At 44.1% G+C, this 21,893-nt stretch overlaps 2 protein-coding genes across 3 annotated transcripts in view; one reads left to right on the forward strand and one right to left on the reverse strand.

Moving 5' to 3' along the window:
• LOC119159933 (uncharacterized) overlaps nt 1–15,828 on the forward strand; it is a 29,380-nt gene extending 13,552 nt beyond the window's left edge. Inside the window, exons 2-7 of the mRNA XM_075888500.1 lie at nt 1,432–1,643; nt 2,752–2,828; nt 5,312–5,414; nt 7,543–7,695; nt 13,484–13,588; nt 15,685–15,828. Coding sequence (XP_075744615.1) covers nt 1,432–1,643; nt 2,752–2,828; nt 5,312–5,414; nt 7,543–7,695; nt 13,484–13,588; nt 15,685–15,810 — 776 coding nt within the window. The 3' untranslated portion in view covers nt 15,811–15,828. The remainder of the gene's footprint in view (nt 1–1,431; nt 1,644–2,751; nt 2,829–5,311; nt 5,415–7,542; nt 7,696–13,483; nt 13,589–15,684) is intronic.
• A 2,723-nt stretch (nt 15,829–18,551) lies between these two features.
• Nucleotides 18,552–21,893, reverse strand: part of LOC119170711 (uncharacterized) — a 38,941-nt gene continuing 35,599 nt past the window's right edge. For both annotated transcript variants that reach the window (XM_037421950.2, XM_075890353.1), the window contains exon 5: nt 18,552–18,725. In XM_037421950.2, the coding sequence (XP_037277847.2) occupies nt 18,646–18,725 (80 nt within the window). In that variant the 3' untranslated portion in view covers nt 18,552–18,645. The remainder of the gene's footprint in view (nt 18,726–21,893) is intronic.

Consider the following 21,893-nt stretch of genomic DNA (forward strand, 5'->3'; position numbering starts at 1 on the left):
GCCACATCGTGTTACGACACGGTGCTCCTTCCAGTGTAATAACGGACAGAGGGACGGCATTCACGGCGCAGCTTACGGACGAAGTTTTCAAACTGAGCAACACCAGACACCGAAGGACAACTGCGTACCACCCGCAAACCAACGGACTTACTGAACGACTGAATAAGACCCTCGCAGACATGATCTCAATGTACATCGACGTACAGCACAAAACATGGGACCGGATCTTGCCTTACGTGACCTTCGCGTATAATACCGCCGTGCAAGAGACCACGCGATTCACGCCATTTCGGCTTCTCTACGGCCGCGAAGTGCAGACCGTGCTAGACTCAATGCTACCGTGTCAGGACGAAGACGAGTTGGCAACAGACGCCGAAGAATTCGCAGAGCGTGCCGAGGAAGCCCGGCAGCTCGCGCGACTGCACATCGGCCAGCAACAGCAGGCAGACGCACGACGCTATAATAGCCGCCACAGAGAAGTGTTTTACAGCCCCGGAGATCAAGTTTGGGTGTGGACGCCCGTCCGCCGCCGTGGCCTTAGTGAAAAGTTGCTGAGCCGGTACTTTGGCCCATATAAAGTGTTACGCCGCGTCAGTGACGTGAACTACGAAGTGGTTCCGGACTCAACACCCCATGCACGGAGCAGGACACGGCTGAGGCCGGACGTCGTTCACGTGTTGCGCATGAAGCCATTTATTGCGCGTTGTTCGTAACTTTTCCTTTACCGTACAGCGTTCTTTGTGTTTTTTGTTTATTTTGTGAACTTACTTTCTCGTTCATTGACGTTTCCTATGTTGGCACGCTCTTCAATTTTTACTTTCACTTCATTCGAATTTCCATTTTTTTTACGTGCCTATGTAGTAGCATCGCGGTGCTGCTATGTACTTTCCTTTCCTCTTTTTGGTACTTGTTTTTTTTTCTTTTCGGAAGGGGGGATAGTGCCGCCAGCACGTAGTGGTGGGTTGACAGCAAGAGCGGCTCTAAATCTGGAGGAAAAAAGAAGATCGCGTTCTTCTTTGCTCGAGAGCTAGCCACGACTGACGCATCGTCCTAGTGCTAGCTACCTGGTGGTTTAATAAATCCCCCAGTACTTGTGACTCATCGTGACAATATATATATATATATATATATATATATATATATATATATCGCAAGAAGAGCACAAGGGCATGTGACCACTGCTGTATATAGCTCAGTTGATAGAGCACCATACGCGTTGTGCGAAGGTACTCACGTCATAATTACCCCACGTAGCATTCCTTACACATTGCTCGGCTTTCTTGTCTGTTAGATCTATTTATTTTTTTGCAGATTTTCTGCACTTTATGTGCTGCAATGATAGTGCCTGACAGAAACGTCAACGAGCAAAAAGCGACACGTGAGGTATACGCACAAGTCGCGTGTAACTGCTTGGTGTTTCGAACGTTTCAGAAGGCCAAGCGAACGTAGACAGCTTCCTGACCGCGACGTATGGCACCAACTCTGGAGTGCTGCGTGCGCACACTGGTAAAATCCAGCTCACTGCTTATGGTCCCGATCAAAACCTCGTGGACGCGGTCCAGAAAGATGTGTTCAACTTGAAAGGAATCTACATTAGGCTTATCGCAAACTGGGACCCCTCATCTCTCCAGCCATTCTTCGACGTAAGTACTTAAGTGCATGATCAGGCTGCAAAGCGGGTCATTACTCAATGAAGATAGGATATTTTTCGTATATTGTGAGTGTAGACAATTTGTCAGATCGAAGCACTCACTCTCTGTCAGTAGACCCCTGCAATTTCAGCAAGCCCGTCTGGCTTTACTGCTTTAATGTGATGTGATTTGCAACACAGAACTCTAACGCAATCAATCTCACCATAAGAATGTTATACTACAAATGATTACTGCATGACTAGTGACCGCAGAAGATTTTATGCATCGAGAAAGAACAAGCACGGTCTTCTCATGATAGCTTGAAGTAACATGCTTTAATCCTGCATTTGGAAGTCAGGCAGAATTGGTGATGCTGCACATAAGAAGAAACGGCAAAATTGTCAAGAATGTTTTGCTGTAGAGTACATTATCACCCATGTCAAAACTACGATAGGTAGGATAACGTCAGCACTTACTGCATGTTTCCAAAAAACGAGTCGCTTTTGTGCCAAGTCGTCTTGCATGAAACCTGTCGCCAGCGACCACCGTCGTGACAGGACAGAGCAACAGTCATGTCAGGCTATCGGAGTGGCGTAAATTGGCTAACTACTGCTCACGTTTGTAAAGCTACATTCTCACTATGAACCAAATCACGTTTCGAGCCTGGGAATTGTGTACGATAGGTCACCATACGTCAGCCGTTTCCGCGCTCTCATTTCGGTCCGCGAGGAGTGATTTGTGAAACAATTGAGGCCCAACTCACAGTTAGGATCCTCGGGGAGCAAGGCCGATATCCTCGCTTGCAGCGGGAATTCTCCCCTGTCTTATAAATGCTGGCTGCAGAGAAATTCTGATCGCATCGCATGTCACGGAACCGATTGGTGCGCGATCGAGTCCGTTGCGTAAGTACAGCTTAATTGAAGGCGAAAACGTGAAAATGTCAGATATTCCTAAAAAAACAGCACACTACTCGAAGACAAAAATAAAAAATACCTTGGGTTTTCTAATGCATTCGGGTAAAGTGAGTTGAAGGCAAAAGCTGACTTTTTTTTCTTCTCACGAATACGCAAGGGCGCGTTGCTGTTTCTGTAGTATGATACCTATCTTTTTTTTTCCGAAGGAGGTAACCCTGACTTTGGTCGGTGGTCTTTTCTTGGAGCTTCATGTGGCTGACATCCCCAAGATCACCCAAGGCCAGTAAGGAATGCTTGATGTATCGACGTTACACTTTTTTTCTTCGAGTGCAGACAAGTTAGCATCTTCTATACGGCAGGTTTTAATACAGGATAGTGGTGCTTCACGTAGCAATTTTTTGACACGTTGGATAGTGTCAAGCTCCTGTTCTGGCATACCCATAGTTATTTTATTCAACGTCTACGCATGTATGTTTCACTTCACTACATGCGCCCGCATCTTAACTGCCCTTAATACCTGACACAGGGGCAAGACCAAAATGCTAACTCATGTTGTATTGCAAATGGGGGGGGGGGGCTACGTATTGTTAGCACAGGTGTAGATTGAGAGAGTGGGGGTGAGTGCTGGTGTGGCTTGAGGGGGGGACACAAGCGCCTCTTTTGCACCCCCTGCCAACTCCCATGACCCCTTATGTACTATCATTTTAATTAGTATCGGAAGTTATAAAGGGCTACAGGAACATTTACCAGGATTTAATTAACACAGAACAAAATGTGTACTTTGCACGTATCTCACCTGAGTATGGCTGCACATTAGCGGGCCACAGGGCCACATTTGCCGTCCCCACGCTTGAAGTAGCGCGCAGCTTTACACGTGCGTTCAGGCATCGAAGAAGCCGAGCACAAGGTGGCAATTGCACAGCACTGCTCTGAGAAACTTCGTGATGCTTTATTGCCTGCTGCAACAACACAACACCTAGCACCACGCCTCGTTCCGAGGGCGGTTAGAGGGGCAAAGGGGGTTCACTGCACCACTGGTAGAAATATGCAATTAAGGGTGCCGTTAGCAGGCCTCCGTGGGTGGTGGCTCACGGCGGAGACGTCACTAAAGGGAAATGCCCCTCGCGACCATGCTGAGCACGCTCAGGATAAGCGACCACAGTGACCGATCGTTTCAGAAAGGGCAAACTTTGTTGACGTTGGTCTTTGATTAGGGCAGCTCGGTGTAATATAACAATGCGCGAATACCTTGCACCACTCTTAGGGTAAGCGTTCCGAAAGGGCAATGCGTGGCTCGCCGCTGGCGCCAGGCACCATTGGTTAACTGGGTCCTAGTGAGCCGTAAAGCAAAGAAGGCAATAGACGGTATCGAAAACAGTTGCTTACTATACGCTTCCCTCAGGAGTATCTCTTCCCATCACGCCAGAAACGTCTCGCAATACTCCGTAGAGCGCCACAGTCGAGATCGAGCACCAGGCGAAGGCACCCCACTCGCCCAGTACTGTATGACCATGACAGAGGGGAGTGTCATGGTCAGACATGCGAATGGCAGAGCTAAGAAAAAACTGGGGTGATTGTGAGAGGCAATCCTAATACGGCTATAAATCTCACTGAATCATGAAAAAGTACCGTAACATTTTGGATTGTCCCGTACTTAAGCACCCGTGTTGTCTAAACCAACTATTGCATTATGATTCATAAACGGAAACAGACATAACAACCCACTAGCGTTCCACGAGCACTTTTGCTCACCATCAAAGATATCTCTCAATACCACACTCTCTATCATACGCCCAGTTCAGCAGGGATACTGAAGACTATGGCGTGTGCCATCCAGCGGGCCAGGACCATCGCCGAGGACTTCGAATAATGTTTCTCGAACGATGGATTTGTGGCAGCCTAGCCCCAGGCAAAATCGCTATGCATATAAAGTTTATTTACCTAAACTCCCAGCAAGGTTCTTGCAGTGTGTTCTGATTGGGAATTATACCAGTGAAACTAAAATGCTACTGTCACTGGTGTTGAGTATGATGCTCCTTCGCTCTCAAGGAGAACAAACCTAGAGCCGAAAAACACGTTTTTTTGCAAAGGGTCAATGAGAGTGCCCATGTAGTGTAGTGACATCTAGAGGGATGTTGCACTGATCTTTCCATCTGCCTGCCTTCGCAATCGTAAAAGCTTTCTGCTGCCCTTTGCCAGTGTACTTCAATGCTCTCTACCTTTGCGAACGTTGACATTCCTCGGCACTCCCGCACTATTCTCTCTTGCTGCCGGTTACAATACTCTTTGATCCCCCTATGAGGTGTTGGTGAATCCATCGACAACTTGCAAGTTATACGCGTGTGTGATGACACGTATTACGCCAGCAGCGATGCGTATCATCACGCACGCTCATAACATGCTGCAGCAGGTTCTTTGCCCAGGAAGACATTCTTGCGCAGTGGTTCACATCGTCTACTTCTCACCCATTGGCCAGGAATGTGTTCGGCTACTCTGTGGTACCAATCGCATGTTGCGTCATCAAGATCACGATTTGGTGAGTCGCAACGGCCTGCTTCAGTGAAGAAATGACGCTTCCGGTGGCCACTTTTGGTTGTTAGTAGAACCTTCAGTCAGCCTTAAGCACATGTGTCTATTCACTGTTATCCGCCGTGTATAAGCACTCGGTGATCTTTAAAACCCGCTAGTTCTTTATTTCACGTTTCATGTCCGCTAAACATCCCCATCAAAGAGCAATCGAAACCATTGCTATGTTTTGTGATGCAGCAAGGGATATGTCAAGTTCATGGTTGTAGTTCCACCTGGCGTGACGCAGGAGAGCCTCGCCAAGCTGAAAGTGGCCACCTTGGCAAATCCACTACGCATCATGGTGAGTACGAAGGTGTTGCGTTAACCAGGGCCAGAATTCAGAAACACCTTTAACCCTAGTATTGTTCACAAGACTCCAGCCGATCTTCATACTGAAATGGCTTATACAAATATAACTACACGACACCTGTACCCACCAAACATTTGCATACGTAGTACCTTGATCTAGGGAACAAGTAGGTTCAAGGGTACTTGGGTATAGAGGGGTGGATTTGTTCTGTGAATTCATATTTCGTGGCCTGCACGCACAATCTCGTATATCTTCGCAGAAGAATCGACAACTTGGCTACTCGGCAAGTTTTCTAGAACATCAGAGCTCTCTTGAAATGACGGCAATGGGACCCGAGCAGTTTACAGTGTGCGCTACACACAGCAATTATCAGCGATCTTACAGCTCATTCTTTTGCATCCAACAGATCAATATGTTAACAAGACCAGGCCAACCATGCAATTGTTAATTGTGTAACAGTTTAGGAAACCACGCGACGGCAGCTGGTGCGTATAACGTTGCGAAAGCTGGTAGACATGTAATTTTAGGAAAATGTTCCCCAGTATGACCTCGAACAAGAGCTCTCCGTTACCAAGATATTATTTTGCCGTGACTATGACAGCCGATGTTCCAGAAATAACTCGACTTTGATAACCCGCTACTTAAGCTTGTGGTCTGAGGAATCATAAGTGTACCTTCCATCAGAGATTTCCTGTTTCCCTACATTGCCGCGTCGCGCTAAATGTCATCTTCACTATCCAAACAGCACTTCAGTAGAAAGATTATAAGAAAGTCAGCTTCACGAATGATTTTTTTTAGTTCAAGCTAAATTTGAGGTTACTTTTCTGGGATAGCCTAAGAGTGCTAAGACTTTTTAACACTTCTTCAGACGGAAACTCTCGTCTGGAAGCATACACGCTATTGCAGTTCGCTAATCACAAAAGCACTGCATCTATTTCTTGCCGTGGTGGCAGTGGTGGTGTTCTAATAGCGTCGTTTGAGCCTTAAGTGGTTACAATATAGTATTGGCCCTTGGCTGCTTGCAGTCGCTGGCTGCTGGTGCTTCTCAACGAATGCTAAAGTCTCGCCTGTTAGCGGCCGATGGAGAGCTAGACGTTGCATCCTCCTGCTGCTCGAGATTTATTAGTTTCCACTCGGTTGTTGCTTCAACCGGAGCGCATATGAATAGAACGTGACGGAAATCTGCTTTAGGCGCCGCACGACGGGCAAGAAAAAACGGGCTTGCTTCATGGGCACGGTTGAGCTGGAGGCGTGTTGATAGCGCTAAATACAAAACCAACCCTTCTTTCAGCCATCGGGTACTAAGAAGTAACCCTAACTGTAGAGGTGTATCGGAATATTTCAGCAGCAAAATTGAAATGGAGCCGGGGAAAAAACCCAAAGTGTGAGCCCACATGGGTGTATTATGTGTGTAATTGCAATGTTATAGTGGCAATCAAATAAATCAAGTCGAAGAAGTGACATTTTCTTCTGGCACAGCGTCCTTCTAGAACGACGAACATGCTCAAACGCTTCAGCTTAGAAAATACAGCCTGCCTGTAGCTAAGGCAGGGTGCCGCTGGACAGGCTCATATCGGATACTCAATATGAGCTTGTCTGTTGGCTCTCGCATGGAATTTTGAACCAACTACGCGTATTGCACTGCGCCGACTGCAAGTTCATTCGGGTGTAATAAATGTATCAGCTATAATTGCTGTGATATTCATTTCCTCGGCTTCTTTGTTTTCCGTAAACAAGTGGATTTCGTGCCACTTGCTGATTGAGCGCTAACTTACGAGCCTTAAATTGCTTAGCCTACGAGCCTTACGAGCCATGAAAAGGGCTTAGGCTTTACGTCCAAAATCACAATAGTATTATAAGAGACGCCATGGTTGAGGGCTCCAAACATTTCGACTACCTGGTGTACATTTTAATGCGCTCCAAAATTTAGGCACACGAGTACCTAGCATTTCGCCACCATCGATATGCGGCCGTGGTGGCCGGGATTCGATCCCGGGACCTTCGAGTCAGCTGTGGAGCACCGTAACTACAAGAACACCAGGGTTGTTCGGCCAAAAGCGTTGCGTCACGTAATGCGCACGTCTACTAAGTCAGACGGCTTGTTTTTATTTTTTTTCAGAACAATACAATAAAAGAAGCTGTTAAAGACCTAGCGAAGTCTAAGATCTGTGCGGCGTTCACAATGTCCGCATTAAAGTCCATGTCAGCGCAAGGAGAAATCAGCAACCCCGGAGATCCTGCAGATCTCGTTTCATCTGTGAAGCAGACGGAGGTGAGTGCTGAGGACGTTCGCGGTGAGTTTCAAATGTAAATGAAAGCAGTCATTTATGAAATACTTCGCCTCTATTTATAAGGCTTGAGGAACGAATTGTCGAATAAATGAGACCAAACAGTGTGTTTCATGCAGTTTTTGAACCAGTGAACGAAAACAACCTTTTACGTCTGTTGTAAAGAACCCTGCAACACTTTTAAATGCCAATCATTCTTCAGTGAACTTAAGGCACTTTCACCATTTCTTTCTTTCTTTCTTCCATCCTTTCTTTCTTTCTTTCTATCTGTCTGTCTATATATCTATCTATCAATCTATCTATCTGTCTGTCTGTCTGTCTATCTGTCTGTCTGTCTGTCTGTCTGTCTGTCTCTCTGTCTGTGTATCTATATCTATCTATCTATCCATTATGCGCTTACATCTGGGTGCTATCGTGGTCGTCTTCTTCACTTCACTAATACCAAAATTTGCCTGCGAAGGTAATAGTGCATAACGAGCACAATCAACAAGTCATTACGGGAATAGCGCGACATCGACGTCGCATACATCACGAAACCCTTTCTTTAAGTCACGTGTGGCACATACCCGCCTATACCACGGCCAATAAGATGCGGCTATGAACTAGCCGATTGACGCCTTGTATCAAGCCAGAAAAGGCAGTGAGAGAATTTCAAAAATATTCATGCACTCGCGGTATAAAGCTTACATCGACGACGATTCGGGGCAGGCATCGGCGGCACTCTGGATGAGGGAAACGGTCTAGGGATGGAAAGTTTGACAATCCTGGTTAGAGGGAGAAAGGAACCCGGGTATTCTGCGTGGCAGTCATGCATTCTACAGTTACGCTCGTGCTGGAAACAGCTTACGAGAAATACCCTATATTGGCCGCAAATCATGACAACGTAACTGTGGTAACAGTGTTCAATATGGGCTTTGGTAATAGCGTATAAATATTTCATAATAACTGATATGCCTCGCGAAGCTATGGTCAATCATCGCACATACCGGAGGAATACGACGAAAACCGTTTCTTATGGGCACAATACCGCATGTGGCGTGAGGTCAGTTTCGATAGAACTGAAAACTGAACTCTGATGTGAGTACTGTGGTGACGTCGTTGCATAGGATACCTTTTGGGCGTTGGTGTAGCAGACGTTCCTAGTAGGCCCACAATCTATCGTGTAGGCAGGGGGTGGGGATGTCCCACGAGCCCTCAAGGCCCTCAGCATTCGACCCCCGCCCTCCTCACAGGAAAACGTTTCCTATCTACGGGCCTGTCAAAATTATACCTTTCTTATAGTCGAAATTCACAAAGATGTCCATGGACTTCGCAACGCTTGGCCAAAATCAATCAAATTACGCCGAAGGCCACCAGTCGCCTAATGCTTTGCGTAACATGGACTCCCAGAATGACTACGATTTGCCGACCTTTTTTGAAATAATCATCTAATGACCTCACTATCACATTCTATTGTCTCACAATTCAGCTTCTGCCCAAGAGATTTCAGAATTCTTCTATTACTAGCGGAGTTAGTGATCTGACGTATTCTTTAAAGGGTCACTAAAGAGATACAATGACTTGGTTTAAATTGACAAACTGCACTCCGAGAAATCTAATGTCAAGTGTTTCATAATGATCCAGTTCGTTTTTAGGGGAGAAGTTTAAGCTTGAAGTTTCGTTTTTGAACTTCGCACAAAAATCTTCACGCGTGACGTCGAATTTTTAAAATCACAAGTACATTTCGTGCTTTCGTGACACTGGCTTGGATAAATCTTCTGAAGCTTCATATGCTCGGTCGATAGTACACACATATGACAATGTACTTCATTTTTATTGATTGCTATCTAGGATCCAGTAGAATCTTTCAAAATCTATAGTCATGGAATTTGGTGCAGTAGTCGGGAGGCGGCGTCTCCACCTTGTTTCACACGTTTTTTCGCTTACCAAGCATCGTGTCGAGGGAAGACTGGTTGTTTGCGGGATTGTGAAATTGTACTTTACTGATGACAGTGTCTAAACTTTGCAAAAGGACGATTTCTTATTGGTAGTTTCTCCCTCTCAGCGTGTATCTCTTTGCGTCCGTTGTCTTCTTTGCGCCTTTTTTTCGAATCTAGTATTAAACTTATGATAGGGAAGTGGTGACATTAAAGTTATCAGAGTACAGTATATCAGTCTAAATCAAGACTTCATTTCTATTAGGTTTTCCTTTAAAAAAAATACACGTTGCACGGCGTATGCTTGTCCGTGTCATATTTTACCTACTGATGAGTGTACGAGAACAAAAAAAGGTAAGTGGGAAATTAGTTGTTGAGGAGACCGATAGACGATAAGTGAGAGCCACTTCAGTAATATGACAATAAGACGTCGAGGAACATACAAGACAAAACACCATGCTGAAGGCCCTCACAAGTCGCCGTAAGCGCCAACTTACAGTTTTTGTTTTCTTTTTGAAAAGCTTTGATAATGTTTAGGCAACAACGGTGACTCGCGTTATGCTGCGGCCGCGCGATCTGTAAATACAAGGTTCATACCAGCATGCGCCATTTATTTACACAGACCGATCAATGTACGAGTATAGATCACATTGCTCACTTTCAGGAACAGCCTGCCTTTCACGCAAGGAGCTTACTTGTCCAGGAATACATATCGCGTGACCACGCGCAATATGTGCTCACCGTATACATATTCTTTAGAAATAACCCTAGTAAGAATGTCTGGGCTTCTTTTCGTCCAATCATATTGCTTTCACTGAAAAACACATTCCCACAACTCATAAATAATTTACAGTAGACAGGCGGAGCAAGGCTTCCGCGCGGAGTTTTGTAGCGTTGATAGTCATACCTTTGAGAAGCGCACCGACATTCTCTTATCAGGCAAGAGAGGTGCGCCCGAAGGAGGGTGACTCGGTAACTCCTGACCCCCGATAACGCACAATAAACACGCTAATAGAGCAATAGTGTGCACTTATACAGTAAGGCTAGTAATTCCGCCTTGGTAATATAATCGCCTTGTTATTGATACGAGCATCATAGCTCATCAACTTACAACTTGTGTATATATATATATATATATATATATATATATATATATATATATATATATATATATATATATATATATATATATATAGAAGAATAACTTCGGTTGCCGCAAGGTTATAAATATGAAAGTAGATGCGCTTTCACATAACAACTGTTTATTGTGCCGGATTTTAAGCACAGGATAAGAGGTGCACTAGACTGTGACTCAGACAACGTCATATACCTCCTGGAATGTGGGGTATGTAACAAGCAATACGTGGGCCAGACAGACACTCCGTTTAGAATTAGATTCAACAACCATCGGGCACATGTACGATCTTGTACGATCTCTGCCAGGCCTTCCACTTTCAAAACACTGCACATTAAAAGACCACAGCTTTGATGACATCAGGGTTACTCTACTAGAAAACAAATTTCGAACAATCAGAGAACGGGAACAACGGAATCTTATTTTATCTACAAATTTAACACGATAAAATACAGAATAAATGAACACCCAGGCACTCTGTCTGCGTTACGACAACTAAAAGACGCAAACGCTTCTCTCTAATCAGTCCGGTTTCATTACGACAATAATATTACCCGCTAACAAAGCTTTTAGCCTATGCATCTGACAACATAGAAAGGATTTGCCTCATCAAGCACAGCGGGAACGCACAGATAAGTGGTCCCGGATGTCGTATTGTCCCCCCCCCCTTTTTTTCTTTTTCTTTTTCTTTCTCTTCTTTAAGTTGAAACGCACATTCTGTTCCTTCACTGACAAGGAGCTGACAACTAGGTGGTTTCGTTAACTTTTTCGTGAATGCGCGCATGTCTTCCCAAGTGAGCCGACACTGTGTGGTGACTGTTTCAGATGTCGTACAGTCTCCCCCCTCCCCCCCCCCCCAATGGTTTTTTTTTCTTCAATTTTTAACGCACATTCTGTTCCTTCACTGACAAGGAGCCAATGCATATAATGAATATCGATGGCAGTGCCTCATTCACCGGCTTTTTCGCTTCTCCCGACGCCACCAGCATGCACTTAAAGCGCTTAAGCCCTCCCCATTAACTTGTCATACACTTCAAAGAGGAACGAGCCGCCAGCCGACTACACGGAAAGGTGAAATACAAAAACGGCGGCTCCCTGCCCACTTGGGGAAGTGTGGGTGCGGGGGAGGTATTGTTGACAATGATGACATTCCTCATCTACCTCTGCCCTACTCTGTTGAAATGCTGCCCTTTTCTAATTACGCCGTGTCGGTCTTGCTTCTTCTCCTAGATTTTCTATATTTTATTTAATGTTTGTCCTCCGGTTTCGCTGTTTCTTCTTTTTTCTTTTTTTTCTCTCTCTCTCTCTCTCCCAATTGACCCCTCCCCTCCTGTCCCGACAGGATATAAAAAGGCACGGAACATATGTAAATAGTATTATGCCTTGAAAAAAGACAGGGTTCCTGTCGAAACGTCGGCACAATAAACAGTTGTTATGTGAAAGCGCACCTACTTTCATATATATATATATATATATATATATATATATATATATATATATATATATATATATATATATATATATATGCCCGCCATGGTGGTCTAGTGGCTAAGGTACTCGGCTGCTGACCCAAAGGTCACGGGTTCAAATCCCGGCTGCGGCGGCTGCATTTCTGATGGAGGCGGAAATGTTGTAGGCCCGTGTAATCAGATTTGGGTGCACGTTAAAGAACCCCTGGTGGTCAAAATCTCCAGAGCCCTCCACTACAGCGTCTCTCATAATCACATGGTGGTTTTGGGACGTCAAACCCCACATATCAATATATATATATATATATATATATATATATATATATATATATATATATATATATATATATATATATATATATATATATATATATATATTGATCCACATACACTATATTAAGCCACATACACTTCTTTCCCTTATTTCATTTAACGAGGGTCTCGTACTGGCAGACTTGGTGTCATTAGGTTGTATACGAGGGACTATTAATCAGCTGCCCGCTCGTAATAAGTTCACGTGTTACGTAACGCCAAACATGCGCATAAAAAGAGTGGTTCACACTCGTCGCTTGGCTTATAGATGGCGCTGACTGTCACTCCTACTTCTAAATTCACATATAAACCCCAAAAAAAGTGGATGGAGGGAAGGCCGCTGTGGTAGCTCAGTAGTTAGAGCATCGAACGCGTTATGCGAAGGTCGTAGGTTAGATTCCTGCTCACGGCTGGTTTTTTCATCCACTTTTCTTTTTTCTTATCTACATTCCATTGGTTCTAATAACTTCCCCGGTACATTCCTTGGCATTACTGTCTGTTAGATCTATCTATCTATATATATATATATATATATATATATATATATATATATATATATATATATATATATATATATATATATATATATATATATATATATATGAAAGTAGATGCGCTTTCACATAACAACTGTTTATTGTGCCGACGTTTCGACGGGAACCCCGCCTTTTTCAAGGCATTATGTCTTGAAAAAGACGGGGTTCCCGTCGAAACGTCGGCACAATAAACAGTTATGTGAACGCGCATCTACTTTCATATTTATAACCTTGCGGCAAGCGAAGTTATTCTATATATATATATATATATATATATATATATATATATATATATATATATATATATATATATATATATATATATATATATATGTTTGTGCAAATACTGCATTTTTGTACGTTTTTAAGAGAGGCAGTGCACTGACGCCAAAGAAACTTTACAGGTATGCAGGCTGCCCGGAGCGAAGCAGGACATATTGGACAACTCGATGTATGTCCCAGGTGCTCCCTTCTACAGTTTTGATACCAATAATACTATGTTCCAAAAGGTAAGAAGGAGAAGGAAACAACTTTAATCATGATATAGCATGATACAGAAAGACTGGCTTCCTCCCCTAGGTGGAAGCTGTGAGTACTTGTGTCACAGCGGCATGCTATACGCTGGCCGGAGGGCTGCTTTTCCGGGTCTGTGCTCACTCCCGGTGCTCTCCGTTATGTGCATGTTATATCTCGCTCTGGTATCTTGAGCCGAGCCTATAATATGTGTTTCACTTCCACCCTTTCATCAAAACAACCTTACACCCGGTCGACTATAACTCAGTGTAGTAGTAGTGGTATGCGACCAGACTCGCAAAAAGTTGGTGAGAGGCGCATTGCCGTCGCTTGTTGCTAGCTCGGTGATGTTTGGGCAGGGTAAAAGCAGGCCCTTCTCAGCTTGTAGCGTTTAACGATTTCAGTGCAACTGACCATGCAGTCTCTCTTGGTTCGTGGGCTCCGCGCTTCACCTGCTCGGCCTACTGGTTTCCGAGCCAGGTCATGCGATATTTTGCTTCCCACGAAAGACGAGCGAGCAGTCAGGCGGCCCGTTAGCAGGCAACACCGCTGTCACTGCCCAAGTCGCATATGCAGTAACTTTAGCCGAACTGCTTAGGCAGAGATGGCACGGCGGTAGAGTGGTGGTGGTGGTTCGGCGGCCTCTTGCACCTTCGGTGTTGCTAAGTTGGCTTTCTCTCCAAAGGCTACTTTTCGCACTCGTGGTTGCACTTGGCAAGTAGCGCGAGCGGCGAGTTCTATCAAAGGCGCATCTCTGCTACCTAAAGGTATACAGAGTAACTCTGCTCCTGCCCAGCCTTAGCCACACCAAACGTTTCCGGCGCTTTCTCTTGGATATGGTGCACGGGCACTACGAATTTGAAAAAAAAAAAGGAGGGTTTTGACATGGACGTATTTCCTCCAGCGTCTGAGCACTTTCAGCTGTCTCTTGCTTGAATGCTTCTCATTCATTTGCCCGTTTCTGAAAATGTAGGCCCTGTTGTCTTACACTATTTTTGACGGCTTAGAACAGTCGTCCCACGAAAGTAAATATTTTTGCTCAAACAACTATTTGACCAAAAAGAAAGTTCCTTACATATTTTGAAGCAACTAGTACAGCTTTTTTGAGTGATCGACAAAAATGATTATGTGACAGTCATAGATACGACATGGCAAAAGATAGAGATAATTATTTTCACTGTCACTTTGCTGCTTCTAGGAAAGCTGTAGGCGCATGCTGTCTATTGTAAAGCCACAACAAATGTCATCATCATCATCATCAGCCTGACTACGCCCACTGCAGGGCAAAGGCCTCTCCCATGATCCGCCAGTCAACCCGGTCTTGTGCTTTCCGTTGCCACGTTGTACCCGCAAACCTTTTAATCTCGTCGGCCCACCTAACTTTCCGTCTCCCCTTCGTGTGTTTGCCTTCCCTTGGAATTCACTCAGTTACTCTTAATGACAAGCGGCTATCCTTCCTACGTGTTACGCGTCCGGCCCATGTCCGTTTCTTTTTCTTGATACATTCTCCTTTAGGATTCTATAATTGTACGCAGTGCTATTTCGGATGCAGCTATCCTCGATGTGATAAAATTTTGTGCCAGCGCTCCTGGAGAGAATTTTAGAAAACGTGAATGTGAAAACGTACGTCAAGTAATCCCCTCCATGCTAGTACCACCGTCATTCTCGCTTATTTGAGACGATGTCAGAGGCCCAATTTCACAACAATCGGCTTGCACATCTCAGAATCTGTTGCACGGTAACTCAAATTATGAAGTTATTAACACTATGTAAGTGAGGGCACTTCAAACGAACAATTTAAGTAGCTTAACACAAACCATTTCAAAATTTCGCGCACCATTGCTTTTTGCCCAACTGGTTAAACATTGCCCATGATTTGGAAGAGTACGACTTCTATGCCACATGTTCCTCAATAAGCACAGTGCTCATTGAACCGCCGTCTTTGGTCATTTGCCATTTTTCCTACTCTTTCGAGGATAGCTAAATCAGTCACAAATTTACCTGAAATGCAATCGCGAGAAATCGCGGAAATGACATTAGCAGTTTACTTCTTCTACGTTACGTGACCCTCCTATTATTGCCATTTTTTTAGGTGCGTCATATGTTGACTGATTACAACGCCCTCTGTCTCACTGCAGTCAGCGTACTGGATGACAACTGCCCTAATTTCAACATGCTCAAGATAATGAAAATGGTGTTCGACAAGAACTTCAAGTGACTCATCGAGGCGTTGTTTTTTTTTTTGAATAAAAGTGCTGCTGATGTCGCTGCTATTAGGACAGTAGTAATCACATGTGTCAGCACTATTTTATGCCACTACGGAATTTCTTGCACTCTTCACTACTTTGAAACATGTATTGAACAACATAGGCAAGGTACTCCAGTCACGCCCTAATATAGGTGCGCCTTCATAATAAATAGCTGCAGCTGTTTCTCGCGGATTACAAGTTCTCCTACAATGCCTCTCGTTGTAAATACAGAAAAACGTGAGGGGAACAACAGCCCACTTCTAGCCACTGAATAATTGGTAGGGTATACGCTGAAAACTAAATCATCACATCGCACAAAATACACACCCAGCCTCTATGCCTTATTGTTCTTCTTTGGCAAACTGCGCAACAGACGGGACCCAAACAAGGAACGAAACGAGACAGACGATTGCGGTTGCGCAGTTCGGCGAAGATGAACACATTACCAAATTGTCCAGCTTTTAACGCTTGTTTCACTTAATTGTGGTGTGGCGTGTGGTTTCGTATCTTGCAGACGTGAGTTCTTTATTTAGGCGTTTGCTACACATTGGCGGGCTGAACGTTTTGATACCCTGTCGAGAGAGCTCATCAAGCTGCTCGTCTTGTCTTGAAGTTTCGGCTCTGGTTATGCATTTCAGGTGCGAATCAGCTTATGCACTCGGGTCGGCATCTCCTATTGCCGTAGCCCGTCCACTGTCTCTAGTCGTAGCCCGTCACGAAAAAGCAAGTGGCAAGCAAGACGGCACCAGCTCAGGAAAAGCATTGTTTCTGTTATGGGCGCTATCTGTATCACTGAGAGGACCCTGTCCTTTTTTTCTATTAACGTGCCCCTATGTGAATGAGAGGATTTTAAGTCCTCATTGCTATCGACGTGCCTCTGTGTGCATGAGAAGGCCTTTTTCTCATTGCTATGTTCTTCTCATTCCCTATGGGAATGAGAGGACCCTGTCTTCATTGCTATTGGCGTGTCCCTGTGAAATTGAGAAGACCTTGTTCTCATTGCTAGTGATGTGTTCTTACGGGAATTAGAGGACCATGCCCTTATTGTTATTGACGTGTCCCTGTGGCAATGAGAGGACCATGGTCTTTTTGCTAATGAGGTGTTTCTACGATAATGAGAGGACTCTGTCCTTAATGCTATTGACGTGTTGCTATGGGAATTCGAGTACTCTGTACTCATTGTTATTGACGTGTCTCTATGGGAATAAGAGGACATTGCACTCATTGCAATTGAGTGCCCTTATGGGTGTCAAAGGACCTTGTCCTCATTGCTATTGACGTTCTCCTATGGGAAAGAGTGGTGCTTCGCACCTCCATCGGTTTCGCGTTATATTGGAGCTGTTTCACTGATAAAGGTCACCTGAGTTGTATAAGGCCGCCACGACCTCGAAGCTACAATGACGCGACGCGTACATACAGAATCAGACTTGCCTAGAGCACCAGGCCTACCATTGTAGCTGCCGTTTATTTCCAATATTATGCAAAGACCGACGCCATAATGGTACTAAACATGGTCATACCACGTTTTAGGCGCTTGTGCTATATTTAATCATGAACTGAAGCTTGTAGACAACATGACGTAGGTTCGTCGGCCAACAACAGTGCCGACATCCACGGTCTCCACTGCTCTAGACAAGTGTCATATGTACAGTACGGATCCCTACTCTCCGTACTATCCTTACTCTCCGTAATATGTCTACCGTACTACCTTTTTTTTGCCTGTAAATGGTGTATTGCGCACTCTCATTGACCCAGTGAAGTGAACTCAACCAATCGTCAGTTCGCCGAGTGTGCAGCAGCTGCTGCCGACTGAACGTTGCCGAATGAACAGCATCTGATTAACGCGGCGCAGCTGCTAGTGCTCACGCCTGCTCGCGAAATAGAAAGCGACGCGTGACTGCGACATGGCAGAGTTCACGATGTGGCATCTGTGATTTATGAACGGCAACAACATGTGTTCGTGTCTCCCCGACTGTCAACTCTAAATGTTATGTTACAAAACAGTGGCCGTCCATTTCGTTTTGCGTGGGATAGTTTCATGGATGTGTGTTGTTACCTTCTTCTGGCCTTGTCTGTTACGCTGTTCGTATATTCAGTTTCTTTTTATCGTTTCGAGACCCTCGGTTAATAGTCGGAGATTTCTGTTACACTTTCGCACATGCATTTTCTGAATACGTAGATGAAAGATCATGTGTAGTTTTTCAATAGCTTGCTACGCATAAAGCTATCCCAGTTACAGACATATCGAATGTCCCTTTCCATTTCTCTGATCAAGCTGAAGACTCCGTAGAAAAACATAATATGACTTTTTTAAGTATAAAAGAAGGTTTTCTTTTGCTTGAATCCGGGAAATTAAAGCCACAATGCACTGCCGAAGAACAAGAAAGAGAAGGTGGCAAAGGGGGCTAGTTGGTGCGTCTTCTTGTGATGCGCTGCCGGGTAAGAGAAAAAAACAATGACGACACGTAGTGATGCGCAACACTGTGCCGTCTCTGTTTTTTTTTTTACTCTGCAGCGCCTCACAAGAAATAAAAAAAGTGTTTTCAGGATGATGTGAAACACCTGTAAACATTTCGAGCGCCTCCAGCAAGCTTTTGGGCAATTTTCGCGCCATTTCTGGGGTAGAATCTTGTAGTGTCAGTAAAAAGCTGTCTTTATGATTATTTATCGAAAACCGTAAACTCGCAAAAATATTGGGCCAAATATTCACAGACAAGTTCGAAATGTCCGCAGCGAGGACTTTATTTTTTTGTACGGTCCGAACTCTTCTTCCATCTAACGAGGGTCCCAGGCTGTCTCTAAAGCTACCTAATCCTCCTCCTAGGCGGATATCGAGAGCGATTTTCGTTTTCGTAGGTTCTGCTTCCTTCTTTGTTGCCACCCTCTGGAAGGAAAAGTATCACAGTTATAAAGGCATTCTATAGTTTAACAAAGTTTCGTCCCTTACGTTGATTTCATGTTCAACTTGAAGATCTTGCCTAAACAACAGCAGCTTAATCTCTCATAATGATGTTTTTTCTAAATGCTTCGTGAAAATGTGTAGAAAGATGAGGGGGTGTAGCATGCTGTAATTGTAATATTATTTATTTACACTTCACCTAGATTACCATAAGACATTGTGCAACGGGAACTGGAAATGAATCATAACATGGTACGGCTACTTCATAGAAAAAAAAACACAACAATAAACAATGTACTTTGAAGCGGAAAGCATTTCAATAATATTGAATTACACAAATTCTAAGCATCACAATCACACATTTTATACTTCACAATGCTTCTAGATAACAAGCCATCGATATTGACAGAAATGTTGTGGGCATTATTAATGGGAAATAAAATTCATTATCACTTGTATTGACGATATTATTTCATTCCAGTATTATATTTACAAAGGAGGATCTACGAAAAGCGTGTGTTTAGTACGCGTATTCTAATATTTTTCGTGGTATATAGTATGTCGTGCAATGTTTCGCAAAGATAGACGCCGTAAAGTTCACGTTTTCCCATTTGACACTGAAATCAGTTTTAACATTGCACCTCTTAGATTTCCGCTCTCTGACAGTACGAATAAGTAGTTCTGCTGTATGCCGAGTCTTCTTAGAACGACACAATTCAGTTGAGAGTGAACAGCTCTCAATGTAGCGTGCAATGACACGATTGTTTTGCCTTTAAAGCATACGTGCCAAGCGGTACACAATCTGGCAGGTATATTAGAAGTTTTTAGTTGGGCGTACGTAACGAGCCCAGAGTTGCTTAATGAGCCTACGCATGCAGTACGGCTACGGCAGAGAAGTGCCCGTACACAGTGCGCATCTATTCCACGGATGCGTGCCTACACCCTGAAAAGAAAAAAACTGACCCACGTAAACATAACGATACGTAGCGCAAGCTACGTGACGCTCTCGTGAGATTTCGAATGAAAGAGCAGTGAGATTGCAAGATGGCACAGAACGTAAAACCATGGATCCAACGATTCGGTTTGACTTGGATGTCAGAGGGCGTTATCACGGTCGCTACCAAACGATGACGCTAGGAAGCACTCGGAAGCTGTTTGATTTTTCATATGATATGCCTATAGTTGAACAAAACGCATCCCGCTGTGGTCGATACGGTAAACTGAAAGTGTTGTTAGGGAGTTTTGGAATACCATTTGCAAGCACTGCGGGCGTTGCGGGCAAAGCGGGTGCCATAAGAGTTTTAGAATAGCGTTTGCCCTTATGCGACTTAATAAACAATTGTATCGGGCCAGTTGGTAAAGATCCATCTTGCTAAGAAGCGCAGCCACTATAACAAAGAACACACAACACAAGCGCTTAACTTCAACTAAACGTTTATTTCAAACGTCAGAGTATATAAAGGGGAAGAAAAGAGAAAAAGAGCAAAGTGAATAAAAAAGATAAAAATGGTAGACAACAAAAAACACACGTGCCAGTCCCGTACATCGCTATCCGTTATTGTCTATCACCCCATCCAAAAAACATAGTTCTTTCCGCGTGAGCGAGATAGAGGGTGCACTTACACAATCAAAATCATCGCGTGTCATTTCAGCCGCTTCTACTATCAAACGGGTTAACAAATCTCTGTCTCGATACAGCACGCACGTGTTATCAAAATAAGGCACACAACCGCACTCCTTACAGTGGATCGCCAAGTGACCATCAGTACCCTTCTGCACTTTATTGTGGTGCTCCTTTAGCCTTTCATTGATGCATCTTTCGGTTGTTCCCACATAAACAAGACCACATGACAAGGGAACTCTGTAAACAACAGACTGTGCACACTCAACAAATTTATTGCGATGCTTAATTTGGCAACCTTTCTTTTCTTTTGAAACAGGACAAGTTTGGCGACATATTCTGGACAGTTTTTCAGGAGCAGACATAACCACTCGGACGCCCACCTTATTACCAATATTTTTAAGATTGTGCGCCACACTATGGATATAGGGGACAACAGCCGTTTTTCGCTGCTGCAGGGAAGTGGTAATACGCTGCCTACTTTGTTTCTTTAGGTCCCTATGTAGCGATTCAGCGACGCTTATAACCATTCGTTGTGGGTAGCCTGCTGCCATCAGACGCAAAACCTGTTGCTCAAAGCTCTTCTGCATGAGGTGAAAACATGACTTCTTCAACGAATTAAAAAGGCACATTCGCGCAACAGACCTCTTCACTACTTTGGTATGTGCAGAAGAGAAAGGCAACAATGGCTTTTTGCTCCTGGGCTCATAAAGCCAGCAAACGTGGTCATCTTGAAATTGCAACGACAGATCTAGGAACCTGAGCGTGTCACCATAGGGCATTTCATGTGTAAGTTTCAGAGGCTGGCAAACTGTCTCAAATACTTCAAGTGTCAAAACAGCAGCACTTTGAAACTCTTTGGCATCACACTTTAAAAAAACCAAATAATCATCCACAAACCTGAAGATCTTTAAAACCTTAGTTCCCGACAACCTCTCATCAATTAATCGATCTAAGTGGGCCATGAAAATATCACTAAGGACGGGAGCAATGGCGGAACCAATACAAATACCCTGTTTTTGGATATAGGTGTTCCCATTCCAATTTACGAATGTGGACGTTAAATACAAAGCCAGTAAATCTAGAAAACCTCTCACTGACATACCACAAGTGTTCTGAAAGGTCACTGCACTATGCTCAAGTATGCACTCCTCAACATGATTGCATGATTTGGCTAAACAGATCATGAAAACGGATAAACTGGGCTTAGACTTGTTTTTTAGTTGCAAGACGCACAAAGATGGAATGCCGTTCCGGGTAATTATTTCGGAACAAGGTTCTTGGCAAAAAAATGTGGCGTTTTTTCTACAGGAAAAGCTGAATCTCCTTCATATCAATGACCCCTTTCACACTAAGAATTCTGAGCAGATTGTGAATTTTTTGGTATCGAATGCCAAAACTGTCGTTAAGGCGTTGTCCATAGATGTGAAGGATTTGTACTATTCTTTACCCCATGAAATGCTTCTAGAATTTGTTGAGGAGTGCATACTTGAGCATAGTGCAGTGACCTTTCAGAACACTTGTGGTATGTC

The sequence above is a fragment of the Rhipicephalus microplus genome, chromosome 3, assembly GCF_043290135.1.
Source record: "Rhipicephalus microplus isolate Deutch F79 chromosome 3, USDA_Rmic, whole genome shotgun sequence".
NCBI classification, from domain to species: Eukaryota; Metazoa; Arthropoda; class Arachnida; order Ixodida; family Ixodidae; genus Rhipicephalus; species Rhipicephalus microplus.